The sequence below is a fragment of the Poecilia latipinna genome, unplaced genomic scaffold (genome assembly GCF_001443285.1).
Source record: "Poecilia latipinna isolate Pla-1442-1.1 unplaced genomic scaffold, P_latipinna-1.0 Scaffold751, whole genome shotgun sequence".
Taxonomy (NCBI): Eukaryota; Metazoa; Chordata; class Actinopteri; order Cyprinodontiformes; family Poeciliidae; genus Poecilia; species Poecilia latipinna.
In genome coordinates, this window is record NW_015113367.1 from 235,513 (window position 1) to 260,036 (window position 24,524).

The 24,524-nt window shown below is 42.5% G+C and overlaps 1 protein-coding gene across 3 annotated transcripts in view; it reads right to left on the bottom strand.

Annotated features, from left to right (window-relative positions):
- Positions 1-24,524, bottom strand: part of ankfn1b (ankyrin repeat and fibronectin type III domain containing 1b) — a 69,014-nt gene that overhangs the window by 26,182 nt on the left and 18,308 nt on the right. For all 3 annotated transcript variants that reach the window (XM_015045855.1, XM_015045853.1, XM_015045854.1), the window contains exons 3-5: positions 20,297-20,419; positions 1,755-1,974; positions 590-797 (exon numbers count right to left, since the gene is read on the bottom strand). In XM_015045855.1, the coding sequence (XP_014901341.1) occupies positions 590-797; positions 1,755-1,958 (412 nt within the window). In that variant the 5' untranslated portion in view covers positions 1,959-1,974; positions 20,297-20,419. The remainder of the gene's footprint in view (positions 1-589; positions 798-1,754; positions 1,975-20,296; positions 20,420-24,524) is intronic.

Sequence of the window (24,524 nt, forward strand, 5' to 3'; positions counted from 1 at the left end):
GTATTACAGAACATCCAGGTTTTCATGATTATTTTTCAGATTTTCTTTGCAATCAAAATAACCGACTCTGTTGTGTTGATTTAGAAATATTGGCAAGAAATTTGCAATATTTGCACTTATCTGTGAAAATGTGACTTTTTGCTACCTGCCGCATTGACTACAGACTATAATCTGAAATCCAGTGAGGCTGAGGCAGCAGTGGAGTAAAAGTAAGAAATACTGCCCCCTGCAGGTGGGAGTTAGTATCAGTTAAGCTCAATGTTTTTGACCAGTTTTGCAAAATAATAAAATTATATATTAAAATTTTATAACTAGCATGTGAAACTGCTGCTGCTATCAGTAGATTTTATGTGAACTGACTGATGAAATTTGGCGTCTGGAGCCACATAAAAAGCCGAGGCGGGCCAGATTTGGCCCTCGGGCCTCGAGTTTGACACGTGACTTATCGCATGAACAAACTTTTTCACGTGTGATTTTTTATTTGCGTTTCTTGTTCAATGGAAATACCGGCATTGGGAACGAGTATTTTTTTGGAGAAGAAACGTCGCCAGCTGTGTTGGAAATGCGGCTGCAGTTGGTACCGACTCACAGTGAGGGCTCTCCTTGGCTCCGGCCCGCAGCAGAAGCTTCGCCATCGGCACGTTGTTGGTCATGATGGCGATGTCGAGAGGAAGGAGGCCTTCGCTGTTTGGCGTGTTGAGGTCCAGCTCCTCCAGGCTGTACTGGGCCAGAAGCAGCTGGACCAGGTCCAGCTCCTGGTGCTCCACCGCCTCAAACAGAGCTTCGTTGCTCTGGAACTGACACACAGACGAAGGATGATGGACTTTCAATGGAAATCCTAACAGAACTTTGCATTAAAAGTGACATTATTTACCAAATGACATTTCATGAAAATATTAAGCTTCATAAAGACTCCTTCATGTTCGTGACAGGTGTGACGTCAGCCGTATGCACACCTTCAAATAGTGTTACCGTATAAATAGATACATAGATATATATCATAGAAAAGAAAAAAGCTCAAAAAGTTAGATGAAGGTGTATTAAACGAGGCTCGACTTCTGCCGGTGGATCTAGAACTTTTTAAAAATCTTTAATCATGAATTATTGGCTTAAAACAAACATATACACTGCAAAAAAACAAAGTCTTACTAAGAAATGTTGGTTTAGTTTCAACTGCAAATATCTTAGTTCACTTGAAATTAGACAAAAATAACTTATCAGCAAGACAAATAAATAAAACTGGTTTTAGGTAAATAATTTCTTCATATTAATGAAAATGTTCTGGTTCCATTATCTGATAAATTCACTGACAAAATATTTTCCCCATAAGAGAAATAATTACTTACACAATATTCATTTAAAACAAGCCCCTGTATCCTAGTGAAAAGTTACTTTAAAGTTGGTTTTGTTGCATTTGAAGAGCTCGTTTTAAATGAATGATTTGTAAATACTAATAAAAACGACGTTCTAGTTTCACTGGCTGATGATGTGACAGAAAATGGCAAAATGTCTCATTTTAAGTGAAATAATCTTAGAACTTTTTCATCAATATTAAGGAATTATTGGCTTAAAACAAACTCATATTTTGTTGAAAAGTTACTTGTAAAGTCAGGTTAGTTTTACTTCAAGTTTACTCAGATAATTAATTGCACCAGAACCAGGTTTTGTGTTTTTGCAGTGTGATTTTCTCTCCATGACAGGTGGCTCTAAAGCTTTTCCAGACAACGATCCTCCTGCTCCCATCCTGGACTTACGACGGTGGTTTTGCGCAGCCTCTCCTTGTCTCCTCCCCGCGCTGACACCACGCTGTCCTCCAGCGCGGGGGGGTTGGTGCCCACGCGAAACTTTCCAGACAAGTTGCGGTAGAGCCGGCGAGCTGCGCTTGGCGAGGACAGGCTGGCGGACTTGCGAGCCGCTGCCGGCTGGTGGACCTGGTCCCCTCGCATGGGCTGCGTCATCTTGGCAGAGTCGGCCCTGGAGGAAAGATCACGGAGTGAGAAACACTAGAGATGGGTGAAAGGAGTCGCATCTGGTCCCCCTGCACTGTGGCACTACAGAGGGAAAGTCCTTTTTATGCCGCTTTTTATTTTCCTGTGTAGAATAGACAGAGCGTTGCTTCTGGGAAAGAAGCCAACTTAAAAAAACGCAGCTCTGCTTCTCTGCATTCAAACCAACAGAGGGATGAAAATGACATTAAGATATTAAAACAAACATTTTGAACAGGATCTAAAAGATGCATTACTGCAGTATCACTCGTTATCTGGGTTCCAGCAGAAAGGCCCAAACAGTTTTTAGTTATTTGTTTATTTACACTGTAAAAATACAAAATCTTACTATGTCTGGTCTCGTTTCTAGAGCAAATATCAATACAAGTAACTTTTCAGATATAGGAGCTTGTTTTAAATCAATAACTCCTTAATATTGGTGAAAAAACAACTGGCGCTGTTACCTAGCAACCCCAGCCAAGCCCAGCCCGTTACCTAGCAACCCCAGCGAAGCCCAGCCCGTTACCTAGCAACCCAGTTTTAGTTCCACTGTCAGATTGTTTGACTTATAACAAGACATTTTGACATGTTATATGTGATATAATCTGGCACTGGAACTAGTACATTTCTAAATCAATATTTACAATTTATTGATTTAAAACAAGCTCCTATATCCTGCTGAAATGTTACTTTTAAGTTAGTTTGGTTTTATTTGAAGTGCCCTGGAAACTAGATGCAAAAATCTTGGTAGGGTTTTTTTCCATGGGACATAAAGACACAAATTTAGTTTCCCAGAAGGAAACGGCTAAACATAAAGTTCTGAGTCAACAGAACTTGAATGGGGGGGAAAAATGGCTGAATGCAAAATGTACCACACATGTTATGAATTTATATCCAAGCATTGGTAACGTCTGCAAGACAGTTCAATATTACTTCAACACATGCATTTCATAGTGGGAAAATCATCCCGCCCCGTCATGAAGGACACAGCATCACTTTGACTGCTCAGATATACGTAACCATGTTCCACAGAGCTGACGGTCTCCAGAGAGGGACGGGGCACAGAACAAAGAGTAAAACTGCCACCAGTGAGAAATACCCATGATGCTTCAGTGATAAGTGACTCTGATTTGTCAGATTTCCATGATCAGCTCCAGTTGTCGTATCGGTCATCCTAAACAAGTCATGAGTTTGCTCTGTAAGATGATTTTTCCCCTGTGAAACAATCACATCCACGTCTTTGCAGCAGATTCCTGGCACCGCTGCTTTGCGCCGTTCTCCAACCTGCTATGGGAACTATGTAGATGACAAGTGTTTCTTGGGCGAGTCTGGCCTGAAGTGCTCAGACGCGTTGGACTGATGAAGGAGATGTCAGCGGGACTCCACAGGCGACGGTGACAGACTCCGTGTTGGGTCTCACCAAAGAGAACCATTGAGATAAATGAATTCCTCAAGGAGGCGTTTTCAGCACCTTCCAGTCCAGTTCGTCTGGCTCTTCACACCATCTGAACTCGTTTCTCCCTCTAATTTTACCTACCGCTAAAATATAGAACAGCACTTCATGTTTATGGAAATCCACATAAAGAACATAAACACACCTTACTCTTGTGGACATTCTTGAAAATACATTTTCTGTGTACATTAAAGGGGACCTATTATGCAAAATGAACATTTTGAATATTTTTGTATTTCCATTTGGGTTCCTACTGCTCCCAAAAACAGATCAAGAGCTTCTATAAATCACTCAGCCGTTTTTTGGCAGTAAGTTCAGGTTTTTTGGTGTCTGGAAAATGAGTTGCTTCAAAAACCTGTCCGTTACCTAGCAACCCAAGCAGCACTCCGGCGTGTTTGTCCAGCTGGTTTACTGCTATATGCGGTGTACAATGGCTGCTGGAAAAGACAAAGTGCTTTGTTGTTGACTTATTATTTAGAAAGGACTTGCTGCATTCTCGTTGGTTGTGCAGAAGGCTCCACTTCTGCTTTTCAAAGATGTATGGTTGTATAATTATGCATCCTTCTGCAGCCATTTTTATGTGAGTGTAACCGTTGAGTTGAGAGACGTGGTCAGCAGCAGGTTATTTCGATTTAAAGCGACAGGAAGCCCTAAAACAGGTCAACATAGGCCGAGCTGAGCAGACTGAAATCTCATCTTCTAAGAATGATTTGCACAAAAGATGTAACAAAGATGTTCTGTATCTCCCATAGACCTATCCTAACATGTTCAAGAAAGAACAATAAATCACCTTTAACATATCAGCTTGCAGAATCTTATTTGATTATTCTCAAATTTAAACACATAGTTTTCCCGTTTTTTTCTAAACAAGTGACATGCTCAGTTACTCAATCAGCCCAACATCGGTTCTCGACATCGCAGCTCTTTGAACATGAGCAGGCGGAGGTCGAAGCACGTAAATAAAGGCATTAGTTTGGGCCGTCATGCCACATGCCACAAGCAGATTTGTCAAGGTGAGAACATCTGTAGGAAAAATGTTATTTATACCGCCACTCAGCAACGGACGTATGAGACCACATAAGAGTCGTCTGCGCTCAAACCCTCCCCCATCACATGAAGTTTGTGCAACAGCTGACATCGGCCTACATTGTAGACTTTAAAGCCCCCGCAACAAGCCCTTTTTCACAGGGGCGGATACACCTAAAATACCCCCACAATCCCCGTCCCTTCCCGCTCCGTCCCATCCATCTCCACTCCATCCCGTAATAGAGGCCTTATTTTAGACATCCTCGTGTTCCCGGCTGGGCCTAACCTATTCCAGGGTTCCAGATAAAGCGCGGCAGGTATTTGGAATAATTTTTCCATGGGCCTGGCCCGGAAGATAAAACAGGAGATATATTTGTAATGTGTGTGCCGGTATCCCATTTCAAAGAGAAAGCCCAGTGGAATGCAGCCCTGGGCTTATTGTTATATGCCTGAGATGGAACAGACGCACGACGGTGCCCCATCGCTCTCTGACGACATTAGGCTGTGTGTAACGTGGAGTGTGTGCATCTGCGATTTCAAAGAGATGTTATATCGCACACGTGAGGGCGGCGTATCGTTTACCAAAAGACATGCCGCTCAGAAATGGAGAAATATAGACTAGTTACAATAATAAACCCCTGCCACAGTAAAAAAAAGAAGATACTTAGTTATAACAGATTATTACAACAGTGTTGAAAAAAACATTTAAGTGTTTTTGCTTTAAAAAAATGTACCAAGAGTTTTTGGTCTAATCCTAGTGCAAATATCTTAGTGCACTTAAAATGTAAATCTTTTCAGCCAGATTTATATCCATACTAAATCAATAAGGGTTCAATGATCTTTATTATCCTGCCAGCTCACATTTGCATGTTTATACAAATGGTCCACTTGTTTATGGTATGAAATTTGGACTCAGCTAAAATTTTAAGAAGCAAAATTAATAAATATTTTTTATAAATAAGAGCATGTACAAATATAAGGTATACAAATAAACATTTCAGCAAGATATAGGAGCTTGTTTTGAGTCAATAACTCCTGAATATTGGTGAAAAGGTTCTAGTTCCACTGGTGCCGTTACCTAGCAACCCCAGCCAAGCCCAGCCCGTCGCCTAGCAACGCCAGCCAAGCCCAGCCCGTCGCCTAGCAACGCCAGCCAAGCCCAGCCCGTCGCCTAGCAACCAGTTCTAGTTCCACTGGCAGATTATTTCACTTGTAACGAGACATTTTTCCCATGTTGATAGTGAAATAACCTGAAAAAAATAAGTCAAAATCAGTAAAACTCCAACTGGAGTTTCACTTTAAAGCAGCCATAGGCGTTGTCATGACGACTGTGACTCAAGCCTGTCGCAATGAGCAATAAATCAATTCATCTGTGATTTTCTTTCTACCAAAGCCTGGATGACACATGGCTTTTTAGTGCGGTGTGAATGTTGACGTCTTTGTTTGCAAAGACGTCAACATTCATTTTATTTATTGTTTTAGTTTAATATCTTCATGTTAAAGGTTCGTTAAAAATTTATGCTTAGTAAATTTTGAGAGAGTGTACTTGCAATATGATGCCATTACCAACATATTACTTTAAAATGGTCTCAAAACAATATTATAGTTTATCGCAATAACTTCTGGGATGATTTATTATCCAGCAACATTTATTGTGACAGGCCTAATGTGAGATGATATTTCATACAGCTGTGGCATCAATTAACCTCATGCTATGCTATGCAGTTGCTTTGTCTGCAGCGATGAAGATTCACCTGCATTACAGGATGAAAGCTTAAAGTGGCTCCAACTGCAGGGCAGTCTGACCTATTTTCTGATTAAGTCAGTTAGCAATTGTTTAACCAGGAAGCGCTGAACTTTAACCCCAAGATGGTCAGATGGTCAGTGGGTAAGAAGAGAAAAGAGACTACAGTTGAAAAGACTACAGTGGAGGACTGCAGATTAAACAGCCTTTAACCTAAAAATAGAAAATGGCGGTGCATTTAAAAGCTACACATAATTTATAGACATGACTCTGTTTGATGTTTCACAAAAATGTGCTCCCCTTCTTTACGTTTAGATCCACGTCAAACACGTTTTTCAGATAAACCAACATCTGTGGTTTCAGTCATCTTCAACAAATTAAAGTATGGGTCCCCGGGAGGCTCATTTTTCAGATTAAAACTACCTTTTGCAGGGATTAGTCAGATTTTTTAAGTGCATATTTGTGAATTAAAACATATTTTATTGGTCTGATGTAGTGATTCAACCTTAAATGTGTTTATTATTATCTGTAAGCGGAAATTGACAGAAATAAAGATTTGAAAGCATCAGTCTGTGTGTAACTGAGTGATGGAGAAACTCAACTTTTAAATAATTTTCATATTTAGTCAATATGATGGTGAACTGGAAAAAACCCTAAAGCGACAGCAGCTTTAGGGTTTTATACTGAAACCAGAGATGGAAATCTCAAACTGAAGCAATCACCCAAACATCTTAAACTGAAATTTACTGCACACACACACACACACACACACACACACACACACACACACACACACACACACACAAGTCTCTACAGTTAAAAGTGCTGGAAAACAGGAAGCAGTTTTCTCTGGTAAAAACCGAGTCTTCCAAGAGCCAGACTCCCTCCTGGGTCCTTGAAGACACCCACATCAAATACTCCCACAAACACTCAACACCCCCATGTTGCAAACACCATACTCAGAGCATCTGTTTTATTAGTTTTATCAGCTTAATTTACCAAAAACAAAAGTTCGGTCCCACAGTCAGTGAGTCACATGTAAACAAAAACATGCCCACCGAGTCTAGACAGTTCGCAGCTCTTTGTCTGAGACTCGAGATGGAAAAAAATAAAACTAAATCAAAGCATATTTTTTGGAAACCTGATGCATTTCAGTAGGCATGAGAAAAAATGAATGAGCGGAACAGACAAGAAAATGTCAGCAGGATGGAAAATGTAACTCTGGCTTTAGGGTCAAAGTGTTTACTTCAATCAAAACTACTGGTAAAACTACCATTTACCAGTAGTTTTATTGGTAAATTTAAAAACATGGTGGGACCAAAATATAAGTAGAAGAAGAAAAAAAAGACTTTCATTGTTTCTCTAAATATCCATAAAGCTACAATCAACTAAACAACGGGAAACGTCTTTAACTCGCCGAGGCAATAAGATGGACGTGTGTTTGCTGTGTGAATGAATGAGAAATGATTTCATTCTGCTTCCAGCCTGCAGAAGTTTTCAAACCCCCTGAACAAGTGGGAGGAAGCTGCGTTTACTCAAACACCTTTAAATAAAATCCAGTGCAGCTAAATGCAACTGGAGTCCAATCAGTAAAAACAGACGGTCGGCTTATAGGCAGGCAGTTTGGTTTTATAGCACATTTTCAGCAACTGGGGAATTTAAATGCTTTGCATGGTTAGAAGGAAAATAAAACAACAAGAAAAACATTACGGAGGCCAAACGATGACAGGTTGAAAGACAAACAAATGTTTATGATGTTCCACTTATTGTTATTATTCAAAGCCAACTCTAAACGAATGAGCTTTCAGCCTTAATCTAGAGGAACTCAGGGTTCCAGCTGCGTTTTTCTTTTCTGGAAGTTTGTTTCAGATTAGAGGAGCATAAAACCCGAAAGCTGCAAAGGATCTGGATCAGCTGCATGATGTCGAACTTAATGTGAGAATACAAACGGCTTTCAGAAGGGATCCACAGCTGAGGAGGGAGGATCTGCTAGTTTGGCTCTTTGGACGGATGGCAGACAAAAAAAGTTCAATTTGGATTTTCCCACAGGCCATGAGAGGATGAAACTAGATTTTTACTCAAGTAAAAATAAGTTACTGAAGTAGGAGTGTAAAAGTATTTGGTGAGAAGACGACGCCTGTGTTGAGCAACTGGTCAAAACATATTAAAATACTTTATATGGACATGTTGGTATTTTAAAAATCTAAATGAAAAGAATTTATACTAAATAAGAATCAGGCAAAGTGAATTTATTTCCAAATCATTTGTTTTTTTTTCAATAAAACTTTTGTGAAAACTGGTGAAGTTTTGGTTGAAACAAACTTGTTCTTCGTTCAGTAAAGTTACTGACAGTTGGCAGAGAATCCAGATTTTTACTGAACAGCAACAACATTTCACAATAAAATGACTCCAAAGTCAAATTAAAAATACTCCTAAAATTAGTTTTTCCAAAAATCACTCAAGTAAATTTATCTGAGTAAATGTAACCAATTCTGCCTTCATCACAACAATAAAACATGGTGATGGCAGCATGATGCTGTGGCGTGTTTTTCTTCAACAGACATTAATCTTCATCATTCATCTTCTTGCTCTTCATCGTCACTTTAACTCAGTCTTCACTTCACCCTGAGGACTGAAGAAAGCTCATAAATCTCAGCTTTATTTGAATGCGTGTCTAATTACATTTAATACACAAAGAGCCGTTAATATCAGCTGACGCGCATCAACAGCTGCTGCCTGTGCAGAAGGTTTCCGACGGGCAGCAGGGAGGAGGATGGGGAAGCCAGAGAGCTGCGCAGGGGCGGCGAGTACCGAGCGGTGGCAGCAGCAGAGGCCGAAGCTGCACAAACTCCTCAAACAGCCACGAGCAGCAGAGACACAAAGTAGACCGGCTGCTCTAAATGTGGCTGGTAGAGGAAAGTCTGAAATCTGAGTCTTGGCACCAGACAGGCTGGAAGCAGCCAGGCTGATGGAGGGGAGGGAGGAAGAGGAGCAGGGGAGGAGGAAGAGGAGCAGGGGAGGAGGAAGAGGAGCAGAGGAGGGAGGAAGAGGAGCAGGGATAGGAGGAAGAGGAGCAGGGGAGGAGGAAGAGGAGCAGAGGAGGGAGGAAGAGGAGCAGAGGAGGGAGGAAGAGGAGCAGAGGGAGGAGGAAGAGGAGCAGGGGGAGGAGGAAGAGGAGCAGGGGGAGGAGGAAGAGGAGCAGAGGGAGGAGGAAGAGGAGCAGAGGAGGGAGGAAGTTGGTATGTGTATTGAGCTAATTTATTTTCATAATTCCAATCTGTGTAATTTTATGGCTAATGGAGGTGCAGCTAGTCACAAACAGAAATTATAATTCACTTCAATCCGGAGAAAGTTCGCAGTAAGCATCAGATTTACAGCGTATAGGAAACTTTTTCAAATATCTCGTTTACTTTCTGTAATTCAAGGCAAAAAGTTTTTTTTCTGTTTTATCTCTTCCGACTTTCTCTTGTGTTCCCCTGGGAGAGCGGCAGAGGAAGAGTGGGCAGTATGTTTAACCTTTGCAGCTTTCCTGCTGCGTTGAGCAAGGCCTGCCACCTGTTGGCTCTGTGTGTGTGTGTGTGTGTGTGTGTGTGTGTGTGTGTGTGTGTGTGTGTGTGTGTGTGTGTGTGTGAACGCAGAGGTAAATCTCTCTAATTCTGATGAGCAGAGACAACAGTGGAGTCTCCATGGCGATGAGATGCCGAGCCGTGGCTGACGTTCCCGTGAGAGAAGTTTGTTGGTGAGGAGTGTGTGTGTGTGTGTGTGTGTGTGTGTGTGTATCATGTATTTGATGCATTGTGGGGATGATTTTCCTAACACACATTACGTTGTGTGAACCTGGTCCCCACAAAGAGAAATGCTGTTTCTGGGTTCCCACCAAACAACATGTGAGCATCAGGTTTACATTCACAGGCTATGTGGGCTCATCAATCCCTCAAAACGGTCGAGCGCTTGATGCTCGTCCGACGCTGGAGTTGAAAAATCTGAGCTTTCGGCGTAGAGCGTCTACCAATCAGAGCGAATTCGCTGTGCGGCATAGTGGGGCACTTTCCTCAGTGAGCTCAAAGAAAAACAAAACTATGGAGGATAAACTAACTGTTGCTGTTGTCCTGTGATCTACGACCAATGAAGTTATGACTGCAGAGACAGGAATAGAAAGGACCTCGCTTGGAAGAGGATCAGCCAGGAAGTTGGAATTGATTGATTGATTGATTGATTGATTGATTGATTGATTGCTTTCATTCAACAGACTCGTGGGTTTCCCTTTTGTCGTTGGTAAAATACCATGAGTCATTTCCCCCACTTTGCTTTGGTTATATTTACCCAGAATGCCTTGAACTTTAGTCCACTTCCTGCTGTTGTAGCGGTTTCTGGTCCGCTTCGTGTTCACATATGTATTTGAACAGAACCAGCATTTATTTGAACCAAACAGAGACTAAAGTTTGTAGACAGATCAGAGTTTGAGGGACGCGTACGCCAAGGAGTCTCTGCTCATCGCAAAACGTCTGACGTCAAAGTGCACGAGTTGAACTTGAAGCGTCTGATGTGCTTTTGAAACGCGTTCAGTGTGAACGCAGCATAAGGTGTGAACTGAGTTTTGGTCACGGTCAGCGTTGGGCATGTGATGGTCAGGATTAAGGCTGGGTTTGGCTTTAGAAATGAATGGAAAGTCAACGCAAAGATAGCAAGACAAACAGGTGTGTGTGTGTGTGTGTGTGTGTGTGTGTGTGTGTGTGTGTGTGTGTGTGTGTGTGTGTGTGTTGGGGGTGCAGGGGCTTCACTTCCAAGGTGGGATCACCCACACAGTCCCAAGCCCTCCCCTCCTGTGTCAGAGGTTTGGTGACACTGTGTCTCCCATGGCGATCGTGGGTCCAGCCTGGGTGGCTCCAGGCCTTCTGAGTCTCCCTGTACGCGTGTGTGTGTGTGTGTGTGTGTGTGTGTGTGTATCACAACATTGGGGTCCCTGCCTGGGCCGCCATATGCCACCCACCCAGCCAACGGGAGGCGAAGGGTGGGGGCGACCCCTAGCAACTGAAGCCACCAGTTGGCTCGTTTTCTCAGTCACACGCCGGCCGGGCGCCATGTTTAAAGTCCCACAGCTATTTATCTGAGCTGGGGTGGAGGGAGGCGTTTGGGCGGGAGGCCGGATAAACACGCTCACACATACACACAAATGAAAGCTGATTAGGAAAAGCGTGGCCAGTGTCGGAACAGGAAGTCCTTTTTTCAGGAGTTTATTTGTAAAACACATTTCAGCAACAAGGTGGTTGAAATGAAACAAACATTTAATTTTCTACATGCAACCATCAAATATGCTGATCAATGTTCCACTTTCATTGATCAGCTCTGAACAGGTTTCTAGCCTCAGTGTTTCGGCTGTTTCGCAGTTTGTTCCAGATTTGTGGTTCATAGAAGCTGAATGCTGCTTCTCCATGTTTGGTTCTGGAGATGCACAGCAGACCAGAACCAGAAGACCTGAGAGGTCTGGAAGGTCGACAGGAGATCTGGGATGTATTTTAGTGATTCACTGGGGGAAAGAAACAAACTCCTCTACTTTCTCCCAATGCTAACCAGGCTAGTTAGCAGAGCCACTGATGAAGATAAATGGCTTTCATGTAACTCTAAGTTGTTTCTCTCCCATTAGCACATTTAGAAGCGTGTCTATGAGCATGACTGACAGCACTAAGCCCCGCCTCCTGGCTCTCATTGGTTGTTTTTGTTGCATTTCTTCAGACGGTAACAGCAGCTCAGGGAGGAGATCAATCTTTGCAGAAATGATCTGTCTCATATTAAAATAGTTACAAACTGCACCAAATTCCACCAAATACTGATTTCTGAGTTAAAACATTGATGTTTCATATGAACTTGTTCTCTTTGCATTAATCCAGGTCTGAAAGCTCCGCTTCTTTTTCCTTATTTTGACCATTTCTCATTTTCTGCACATTTCGAAGACATTTCAGTTCATAGAATAAAAGAACAATGTTCATTTTACTCAAAGAAAAAAGAAAAGTCATAGAAACGGATCATTTTAAATAGCTGCATGTTGAAACAGACAATCTGGATATTTACTGTTATTCTGTAAATGTTAAACACAAACCTTTACTGCCGTCCATGTGGACTGGAAATTATTTAAAATATTTAGAGTAAAAGCCTGAAATTTCTATTTTTTATTGTAATTTTGCTAGTAGCTAAAGTAAATGTAAAGGACCTACAGCACTAAGATCCTCTCTCTCTCCTCCTCTTAACTGGACACCAACAACTTTCCCTTCAGTCTGCCTGTCTGCTTCTCTCTCTCCATCCTAAGGAGCATCTCCCTGTGTCTGTGTGCCAAGATGAGGTTTGGACTGGAAACCAGAGAATCAAGTTAGAGACACACAGGACAAGAGGGAGCCAGGCTCATAAATCTCCCTTACAGCAGCCCGGAGCATCCAGAGCGGAGGACAGGCTGACAGAGCGCCTTGACTTCTGAATACTGGCGCTGTCTGTGTGGAAAATTTTAATGGGCCTCATATAAAATTTTATGTCATATGCTGGTGCAAAGGACTGCATTTTGAACATGTTAGCATACATGGGTAAACAGAAGTTTATAAAAATAGAAAAGGGCCGTCCGGATCCCCAACACAAGATTTACTGAGACTGTTCAGCCACAACTACCAGGAACTGGGAGCTTAACGCAACAAGAGAAATGTTTTGGATTAGATCCAGAATTATACATTTACAGGAATATTTTACATTTTTGTGGGACACAATGAAATCTTTTTAATGGAGGAAGTGAAGCTGCTTTTGACCTTCTTATCGCGCCGTGTGATCTTCATCAACAGGAAAAGCATTCTCAGCTGCTGCATTCACGTTTCTCCAAGCAGAATTCATGACCGCGCTGATCACAAAAGGCTTGTGCATACTTCCTGCTCAGAGTGAGACTGATGCTGTGTTCATGTGGAAAGGCATCCTGTTTGTAAATCTGCAGGCAGAATGGAGTGACCAAGGAGATCCTGACCAAAATATGCAGATCGGTTTTCGTTCCTGCATGGCTGCTGCTGTTAAGCAAACAAAAGGAAAGCTGAGACTTTACCACAGCAGATGCCGACGCTACGTCTGCAAAGACTTCCTGCACTGAAGCACCAGACCTGTTAGCCGCTCATATTCATCACCGTCCAGTTAATTTACTCTTCAATATTTTACAGTTGGGTGAAAATAACAAATAGACTTTGAGGTGCTTCCACATCTCAATTTGATTGGAGACCAAAATTTGTTACATTTTCAGCTGCTGACCTTTGATAAACCTGTTCCCCTCCTGGCCTGTGGGGGCGCTGCACAAAGAACCACTGAAGGAAACGACACAAAAACACAAAATCTCACCAAGTATTTTTGGTCTAGATTTTAGGGCAAATTTCTTAGAAAACTTGAAATAAAACAAAACTAATTTAAAAGTAACTTTCCAGCACGATACAGATGTAGCTTGTTTTAAATAAATAATTCCTTAATGTTGATGAAAAAGTTCTCGTTCCAGTGGAAGATAAATTAACTTATAACATGGGAAAATGTCTTGTTATAAGTGAAATAATCTGCCAATGGAGCCAGCACTTTTCATCAGTATTAAGGAAATATTTACTTAATTAAGCATCTGTATCTTACTGAAACATTACGTGTAAGATGCTTTTCTTATTTCAAGTTTACTAAGATATTTGTTCTGGAATCTAGACTAAAAATACTTTGTAAAACTTTGTGTTTTTACAGTGCTCTGAGAGCAACTTCCTTCTTCACGAAATTTAAACAAAAATGGAGAGGCATCAGATTTTAGACCACAAACCATTTCTCCTGCTAGCGCTAAGCTAACGTATTTGTTTTGCTTTACCCACAATGCCTGCGCTGTAGTCCACTTCCTGCTTTTGGAGCGACCTCTGGTCCGTTTGGTGTTCACATGCGCATTCAAACCGAACCGAGTCCGCGGTTTTTAGGCAGAGCAGAGTTTTTGGTCCGCATTCACACCTCACCAAGCGAACTGGACTTTCCAGACAAACGGACCGGAGTTTGTTTGGCTGGATGTGGAAGCAGCAGCTCCGCTCTGAGCCTCACCTCTGGTAGATTCAGGTTGTTTAACTGTAACTCCAGATGACGGCGTTTCCCCGACAGGCTGGGACAACGTGATCGTACATCTGGACTCATCGGATCACATGACCGTCTTCCCATCTTTATGCTTCCTTGCAGATTGAAGCTTTTTTCCCAGTTTCACTGATTAGCGGTTTTCTTACGTCTCCACAGCTGTTCAGTCCCAATCCTTTGAGTTCCCTTCAAACTGTGGTGTGGAAATGCTGTTAAATTCACTAATAAACATAGCCTGACTTTTGCTGTTGTTTTTCTTCAACCTAATTTTAACCAAATGTTTCAGTGTCTGGCTGTCGAGAGCATTCAGGATCGTTTTCGATCTGCTTTCCTTACATTGAACAGTTCCAGTTCTTTTTGCTTTTACAGTCTCCTTGGATGTTTTCTCCGCTTGATGCCAACAGTTCGATCTTTCTAAAACAGGATGTGTTTCCACCTGATTGTTTAACAAATGAGAAGCTACTCATTACATCTGCTGGGGTTAAATAATTTCATCTGAGGTGAAGACATTTCCCCTGTTTGGCCAGGCAGGGTGCAAACAGCTGGAGCCATTAAAAATGTGGAATATTGGGTGGAAACAGAAAAAAAAGAAAAAATCAAGTGGATGGTGACACTCTGTAATTTTGGCTCTGTTTTTATCCAGCTGTTTATGTAAAGCAAATGGTTTGAGATGGTTGTAATGAGCGCAGAGCTCAGGTTTCTACAACTGCACGACTGTGATAATGGAAAAACAACCAGCACTCAGAGGGAGAATGACTCCATTTGCATCGTTTGCTGTTCTTAACAAGTCCATATTGACTTTTACATGATTAGAGTATGTCGCACATGGAGAGGCTTCTGCATGTTAATGCAGCTACAAAGCAGAAATAATGAGTCAGACGTTCCAATAGGAGCAGGCGTCCCACTCGCCAATGATCGTTAATGGATCTTTACCGTGTTATGATCAGAAATGCTGCAGAGTAAAAAAATGACTGGCATTTATAAGCTCCTAATTTGTCCTTTCTGTTTGAACTGAGGGCCCTCTGCCACAGAAGAAAGAGGAAAATCAAAGGGGAGAATAAAAGAGTGGGTAATATTAAATTAAATTAGAACCAAATGAGGCAAGTGGCAGTCTGTCCAAAACCACTTTACACCCAGGCCCTCTGGGCATTGCCCGTCTTTTTCCAGTAAGAAATTAGTGATTTCTCTCTGTTCTTTTATAATTCTTTGTGCGCAGCTCATAAGGATTAACACTACACACCCAGCCCAACACAGTGCTAAGTATTACAATGTGTGTTTGCTCATTTATATGAGTGAGTGCGAATATTAAGAAGAAAATCAGACATGCAGGCTGGAGTTTCTGCCGCTCTGAGACTCTGGTGTTAATGTAACGGCTGAGGGTTGGACTCTGTCCGGACTTCAAAGTTAAGACGTCATCCTCGCAGCGCTGTCAGCGGGCTCTTATCCTCTAAGACAGTTTGGCTCCAGCGCTTTCTGCATAACACACACACACCGGAGCCGCCGCTCACGGGGGACCGACTTCTCTTTGCTCAGATTTTCACTGCAGAGGAGCTGCTGAAACGCAGATCGGTGTCAGAATGAGACGTTACAGAGTTTCCTCTGCAGGACGAAGGTTTGGAAACTAAAAACTACCTGAATGGTTTGAACTTGTTCAACAGTACAGAGGAATAAACCAGAAGTTTACATACACCAGTAAACGGACACACTGTTCAGGTAAATCAGACCAGAAATGTGATTTTTAGATGAGTTCAAATGACCAAAAATATTTCCACACTGCAAAAACACAAAACCCTACCAAGTATTTTTGGTTTGGTTTCTAGTGGAAGTATCTCAGTTCAATTCAAATAAGACAAAACTAACTTGCACATAACTTTACAGCAGTTAATACTTCCTTAAAATTGGTGGAAAAGTAATTATTCTGTTAGATTTTTTCACTTATAAAACATTTTCCCATGTTGGTAAATGAAACTCTTTTTCATCAACATTAAACTTTTATAGACTTAAACTCTTATTTCTTACTGGAAAGTTATTTCTGTCTTATTTCAAGTGTACTCAGATATTTGCAGTAGAATTAGACCAGAAGTTTTGGTGGGATTTTGTGTTTTTGCAGTGCATTCGTTAAACAACTCAATCATAGAGATTATTTATTAACATCAGGAGTTTACAGACGTTTCCTCGGTGTAATGTTGCCTTTAACTGTTTGATTTGGGTTTGTCCCAGTAGCTTGCTGGAGTTCTGGTCCGTTCTTCCGGACAGAACCGGTCCGACTGGGTCAGGTCTGGCTTGTTTCTCCAGAGGATTGAGACCAAGGCTGAGATCCGAAAACATCAGCTTTGTCGTCTGAAGCCCCTCCGGCTGAAGGCTTCGGGTCGTCGTCCATTTGGAAGACAGGTTTTCACCCAACATTTCATGAAGTGGGTTTGGGTCCCTCCTGCAGCCAACAGCCCCCAGCATGATGCTGCCACTCCCACATTATGCATCTTGGATGGTGTAAGTGTCTCCACTTTTACTGAAAACAATCATTCTGGCCAAACGGGTCCGCTGGAGTTTTATCAGACCACAGGACATGTCCCCCTGTCCCCCTGTCCCATGGATCCTTTCTGTCCATGTCCCCTTTCTGAGGCTGATTTGGACATTTCAGAGCAGGACCCGTCTCCCTCCTGAGTGGACGCATGGTTGGACTTTCCCTTTGCACAGATTGTTTGACCAGATGAAGGCTGAACCAGACTGGAGCAGCTCCATGATTCTCTTCCCAATATCTGGGATGATTTTATTTCTCTGTGTGTGAAACCAGAAGCGGTGAGCTCCAGGTGTGACCTCACCGATGTGTCAGCTAACTTATTCACCTCTTCTGACCGGTTTGGTACAAAGAATGTTTATCATTTTTACCACATGACACAAAGATATAAAAGTTTTAAATGAACCTTTATTGGCTTAGTTCTCACAAGTCTGAACTGGAACTGATCGGCGCCATCTTGGTAGGCAAACATGGACAACGCACAGCAGACGCACGGCTTCAAAACCAACAAAAAGAAAATATGTGGACACTCAGTGTGAGATAAAGAGACACGAACAAAATGGCTGCTGTTGGGATCGAGCCGCATGAGACGGAGAAGGAAAACATGTCAGACGATGTGAAAGTCAACGCCGACCTCCTGCTGTGACTCACTGAACACCATGGAGGAGCTTCGTCTGGATGCGTACAATCAATGTTTAAATGGGTTTGTAAAGGAATAAAGTTCTGGCAGAGCAACAAACCCGAAGGCTACATCTCCGTCTTAGCTAGCAGATAAAAGCTAAGCTAAGCTATTTGTGCAGCTATACTACAGTAAATATCACCGATATTTCCTTATTATTACACAGAGGTGGGTACTCAAAACCTGTAACAGAGTCATAGCTGTAATGTACTTGTATTGTTTCTAAGTTATAACGAGAAGAGAGATGAGAAATATCACCATATGAAATATGCAGCAGCCTGAAGAGCATCTGAACCCGGACCCGGTTTGACCATTTAACAGGTTACATTTCTGGCACAGACAACAGGAAGCATAAAAGTCAAAGAATTGGAGGAATGCAGTCGGACCCGTTTTGTCGATGACTGAGCGTTCCCCTCCGGCCTCCGTCTACCTGACTCAGCCCTCCGCTTCCGCTCTCTCGTGCTTCGGCCTCTTTTTTCTCGCTGCGTCACAAAGGGAGAGTCACGCTGATGTAACGGCGTCTCGGCGCAGGGAGAAAGTTGGACTCCAGCTGGATCTGCGCCCCTCCCTTTAAACGAGCGCGTCCAATCCACCCGCAGCGCTCCATAAAAACCAGACCACATCAACCGGGCCTGAACTTTAAAGGCCAGGTCCCCTTTCCTGCGGCAGGGGAGGAAAACACGGAGCGGAGGACCTCACACTGCAGGCGCACACCTCAGCTCTTTCACGTAGCACCACGTTTCTGCTGCCGGACCACACATCGCAGTGACACTCAGAGACCACACAGTCCGTCTCACAGTCCAACAAAAGATCTCTAAGACCTCACAGCGGGTCCAGCGTGATTTGACAGGACCGCAGAGAATCCCACACCTGTAGCTCCACAAACCGCAAAGTAACTCCGCCGAGCAGCTACTGCAGGGGAGCTACGGCTCAGCTCCCAACTGACCATCATCTGCAGCCTCATACCTTAAATAGGAATGTTTTATGTGATCAGTCCTTTTCTGTTCAATGCTCCCAATAAGGGAAGCCTTATACTTGCCTAATTTTCTGTATTTGTTCTGACAGCAGACATCCTTACTTTTGAATTGGCCGTTTGCACGTCGCACGACTCGCTCTGCCATGACAGACGTCAACACAACCGATGGGATCCTGACTGGTCTGAAAAAAGTCGCTTCATTTTAAACTGATTCCACTTTATGTCAAATGAAGCTGCACAGACAGACAAGGATGAAAACCAAACCTGTCATTTTGTTTTATTACTTCTGAGAAATAAAACACACAAAATGAAACTTCTGCAGGTGTGACAGATTTATAAGAAATCTGCTGAGTAAGCAGTATGTGACGTAACATCGATGAGCGCATTGCCACAAGGTACGACAGACAGTCAGAACACCGGCCCCAAAGAGCCGACCACCACTTCAAGGTTGACTTAAAAACAAGGGGAAGATCCAGACCTTTGTTCCCAGCAGTGAGGAAAAGCCAAGAAAACGTAAGCAGGAAGTTCGGGGAGGCGGCCAGATGGACGAACAGCGGGGCGAACGGGGAGACGAACGAGCCGAGGCCAGAAGGATTCCCGGGCCTCGACCTGGAAATCTTTCAAGTTCCTTTCATCGGCTGGCTGACGACGGAAACTTTACAAGAGCCAGATGAGCCGGCGCCGCCGGAGCAACGCGGCGGTCCTCAACGACACCAAGATGCCGCGGCATCACGTTCCCTCCCCAGGACGCCGAGACGCCGGGCACCGGCCCGCAGCAGAACCGATCCTCTGAACCGGTTTGGCCTAATGAGCGGTACGGCCTGGAAATCCGCTGCGATCAGATAAATCTGCTCTTCGAGAAAATCCCTTTACAATCTGGAAAACTCATGGCCACCGACATGTGTTTAAGACATTCGAGTGCAAAACTCAAGACTTTGAGTTTCATTTTACTTTTAACAGCAGGAAGTTACAGACCTACTGCAGCTCAGCAAATTAGAATATGATCAAAAATGTCATTTACTTCATTTTTTGTGATAAATTACTTTGTATCAGAGTTGGAGACTCGGGTCCTTAACATTTAAACTTAACTTTAAAAAACGTTCAATTTGGTTTTTACACCAATAAGTTGGGACATGAATTGGACTTGAACCTGTTGGGTATTTTACCCAAAATCTAAAGTTTAAAACACATATTATTTATAAAGCAGGCCCCATTAACTCATTTCACTCATTTCACTTTAACCGACGCAGACCAGAGGACATTCAGAGACGGACAGAAATGTCCCTCTGTTCTTCCTGGTGTCTGCTTAACTGCAGCACAACCAAATTAACTGGATTTAAAAATTAAAAAACGAGATGAAAAAACGCCCAAAGCAGATGTTTGTTTCTTTCTGGGTTCATCAATTATGAAGCATCCAACAAGAAATGGAGTGAAACATGAAACCTGCCAGGACAGGATCTCAGATGCACCAGCTGGTCGGCATCTGAAGCGACAGGCGGCGTTTTTCTTCCGCTCCGAGGTCGAAGACTGGAGCTAACTTTGTTTTTAGCAGCTGGTGATCCCGCCGGCCTTCCCCTGTATGCTGAGTGTTAGCTCAGGAGCGCAGTGAGCGGGTCCGGATCAGAAAGCAGGTTCTGGACCTGAACCCAGGGAAGACAGTTTCTCTGTCCCATCTCAAAGCTGACCTCCTCCAAGCCGCGCCGCATTACTGCAGTAATTCATGTGAAATGAATCCCTCTGCGTTAGTTTGAGCTTTAAATGGGCCACACACTGTTCACCGTTTCGTGATGAAGACACTGAAAGACGTCTTACCAGTCCACACTCAGAGATCGTCTTCTGTAGGACGACGGTCGGTCTGAAGACGTCTTCTCTGGTTTGGCTGGTCGCTCTTTCAGGGAGAGTCGATGAGTGAATTTGGAGATTCCCGACTCGGACCTGGACGGCAGAACAACAACAGAAGGAAACATTAAGATCCAACAGGCGGAAAAGGATAAAAGATTCATCCCAAAGTGAGGCCGTCGTCTACGGAAACATTTTTATAACATGAGCCTTTGTTTTCCGTGTCTATGAACGTCTTAGTAGAAATTAAAAACTTCTTGTTTTTCTGAGGATCCATTTTATAGCCGTTGCACAAAGTGACCAGGATGGTAAAAACAAATCCTTGGTTTAAGACTCCAGTGGCGTTTGGGAGGGATGTCATGAAAAAACAAACTTTTCTGCACAATTAAAAATGTGGATTTGCTAAACTGCTTGGGGTTTTCAGCAGGAGCCATTTTATGGGACCAGATGAAACAAAAATGTAACTTTTTGGCCTGGAAAAGATTAACATAAAACCAGCTCTGTCTAAGGTACGGGAGAGGATCTGTGATGCTGTGTGAGTGATTTCATTTTAAATAAGACCCCAGTGACCTCAGCTAGCTGGGTCTTTCACCAGGATAACGATCCAAGTCACAGCCAAACCACCGAATCCTGACCTGAGAAGCTGAACTTCAGGAAAACAAACCCAGTTAGAAGACCAAACGTTGTCCTTTAACAAGTATTAACACGAGAAGCGGCCATCAGTTAATTTACAAATAGATTCATGGGGTTCATGTTTTCCCCCTGGAACAAATGCAGCCAAATTAAAAGTTGGATTTTTCCAAATCATCCACTGAGTTGAAACTTCTGCAATAAATGAAATAATGTTATAATAACTCCACTGGGTGCCGTTAATCTTCATGAAAACAGAGAAAATGTTTCAGAAACAGCCGTTCTCAAAGACAAACAGCTCACAATGCTTCAGGTCTCTGAGGAAACATGGAGTTTCAGGGGAAAGCCACATTCTTCTTGCCTCATTTTCCCTCAATCTTCCTCAAAGAAAAAAAATCCCACACATTTTAATCTCCTCTGTTGGGCCGACGACGTCCCAGCTCAACTTTTTCTCAAAATTAAAAACAGGAAATGTAATATTTTGGTTTATTCTTGCCCGGAATACATTTGATGAGGCTGCGTAATATTGCTGCAGTTACACTGGAGACTAATCAAAATGAATTATTGTGCTCCATCAAAGAGCCGGGCTCAAAACGAGGAAATCCACTCAGCACCAGAGCTGGAGACGTGGAAACTCACAACGACTTTTAAGATACGAAACTTCAGCAACAAACCGTGGAGAACGGTAGGGGTGCTACAAAGTAAATAATAATTAAAGAAATAATAATAATTAGTGACTTTTCTAAAAAGACGAGGCTTCTTTTCTCTTTTGATGCACAAAAACTTACAGAATTCTTTTCAATGTTTATGGTTGACAAAGTTTGATTTGTTTACAGAAAAGACATTTCTGATATTCTGAGTATATTCATAAAATCAGCGAGTTTCAAGGGGAGGAAATGCAACATGTAAGGGACGCAGGGAAACAGCGCCCTCACAGGTTAGTTTGTGCTACAGCGATGGAGTCAACAGCCAGACCAGCGAGGCGACTGGTGGACAGATTGAGATTCTTCTTTTGCTTCCCTCAGTTTGTGTAAAATCTATTATGATATCCTCAGATTAATGAAGTCTCTGTCCAAACTGTCACTTCATGGTTGTTTCCTGCAAAAATGACCCATTAGTGATTTTCTTTCTCAGTGTCTGAGCTAAATGAATGAAACTGTGGTTTGATTGCATATCAGTCTGTTTACTTTCCTCATTCTCTGCATGTCTGACATCATCTTGAAATGACCTTCAGGACTAAACAAAAGCACTTTTAAATCCCTGTGCAGAGTGCCTGTTTGCTAGGTCTCAAGCCAACGCCTCTCCATCATTTCTTTGTACTTCCTCCTTCTCACCGCACAAATTGACGTATAAATGTTTTTTCTACAAGCTTTTCCTAAAACTACAATCAGTCTGGCAGCCGTTATTTTATGTGTTGACAGCCAAGTTTAGCGTTTGGTACCTAGAATCATCGGTCCATTGATCATATAATTACACAATCTGACATTTGAAAAAAAAATTGCTTAATGGAAACAAACCAATTCAGAAGAAACGCTCGTCTTTCAATAACAGGTTTTGGTGCCAGGGGGAGGTGGGGGTTTTTTTGCCCAAAATGAAATTGATTTATTTTGAAAAACTAAAATGGAGTCACTCTTTCGCATCACGAATCACATGATCAACAGCAGGATGTTACTACAAACCACAAAGAAGAAGACAGGAAGTAGCTTCCTAATGACTTATCACATAAACAAACTTATTCAAGTATCACTGGAATAAGGAAACACCATAATTATGAAATGGTGTTTTCTCGACATTAGAGGAATATTGTCAAAGTTTGATGCACATCTGTAAAGGAAACTCAGCCGGTGACGTTCATCTGCTGCGTTTCTTTTTAATAAAACCATCATGAGTTCCCAGCCCGAACACGATTTAAAAGGAAAATGTGTAGAAATCATGAAATATGCTCTTTAAAACAGACAGTGCAACGCTGCATGCCTGCACAGTTGCTTTTAAAAAAACTGACATAATTATATGACTCATCTGTTGCCCTGACACCGGAGATCTTTAAACAATTCACATCTTGTAAATATTTCAAAGCCTTTTAATTCATGTACAGTCAGTGTTTCTCTTTTTAAATACAGTAGAAATGAAAATGCCCAGAGTCTCTCTATATTTCTAATAAAGCAGAAAAGTCCGTTACTGTCGCCGTCCCACTCCAGCGTCCTGCACATTATTCCTGCCTCAGCGCCAGAATCTCCAAACAGCAAAGACAAAGGCATATTTTCCTATGTGAATCATCCAGAAGGAGCTGAAGGATTTTTGGCAGATTGGTGATGAGCTCCTAATTCAGCGCATTAAGTCCAGGCGCGGCTTCGCCGTCCACTTCAATGCTGTGTGTGAACGCAACTGCAAGCTACTGGTGTTGATTTTCACCTACGTCAACAGCAGCTCTCTGTTCACAGGGTAACTGTAATTAAGTCAGGATTTTCTGCAGTGATCTGGTTCAGATCATCTTTTGTTGTTAATGGACGGTTTGGTTTTTATGCGTCTAATAGGCTTTAATCTGTGGCCGGTGCATAAAATAAGAGTCCCTTACAGAAGTTCAAACACATTTTTTCGAGCAAACAGATGACACAACATGACCGTGGGCCCAAAGGATGAGAAGGGTAATGCTTAGAAACACAACGGATGACGACATCAAACGCCTCGGAGGGGCAGAGGACACAGAAAAGGTCCAAGGGAATTCCTTTGAGGGGCCGAGATGAAGAAACGCAGATGAGAAGCAGGTGGGATTGGTGGCAACTGGCGGGTTGGAGATCGGCTCCATGACAGCCTGAGTCCTGGATCGACCCCATGCAGCTGTCCCCGATAACACACACACACACACGCACACACACACACACACACACACACACACACACACACACACACACCATGATGATGAAATCTTCTTGGAAGCCCACTCAGGGTGTCCTGGTGAATCACTCTCCCAGCAGAACTGGATTTGCTTTTATTTCCTGCTGCTGACCTCAGTTCAGGAAATCAGTAAAACAAAAGATAAATCTTCCAAATGTAATTGAGACAGGAGGGAAAAGCATATCTTCCACATCTGGGCAAGTTTATTCAATATGAAACTGTAACAAAATAAAATTTTTGTACAAGGAAATCAGAACTTTACACTGTAAAAACACACTGAGTAAATTTGGTCAAACGTTTGGTGCAAATATGCAAGAACGCTTGAAAAAAGACAAAACTCACAAGCGGCTTTTCAGCAAGATAGGAGCTTATTTTGAGTCAATAATTCCTTAATACTGATGAAAATGCTCTGGTTCAGATTATTTCATTTATTACACAGGAAAAAAATCTCCTAACCGCTGAAGGTTGTTACTGTGATGCACCAAACCAAACATGAAGGACTTTGTAAGGCAAAGTGTGGGACATCATTTAAAAGCTTCATTTGTCATTGTGTTTACTAATTCCCTGCCTGATGTGTCAGAGTTGATACTGATGAACATTTCTGCTAAATGACTGAGGTTAAAAAACATTTAATTCATACATGCAATATGTAACGTTTCTGTACTATTTTCTGGTA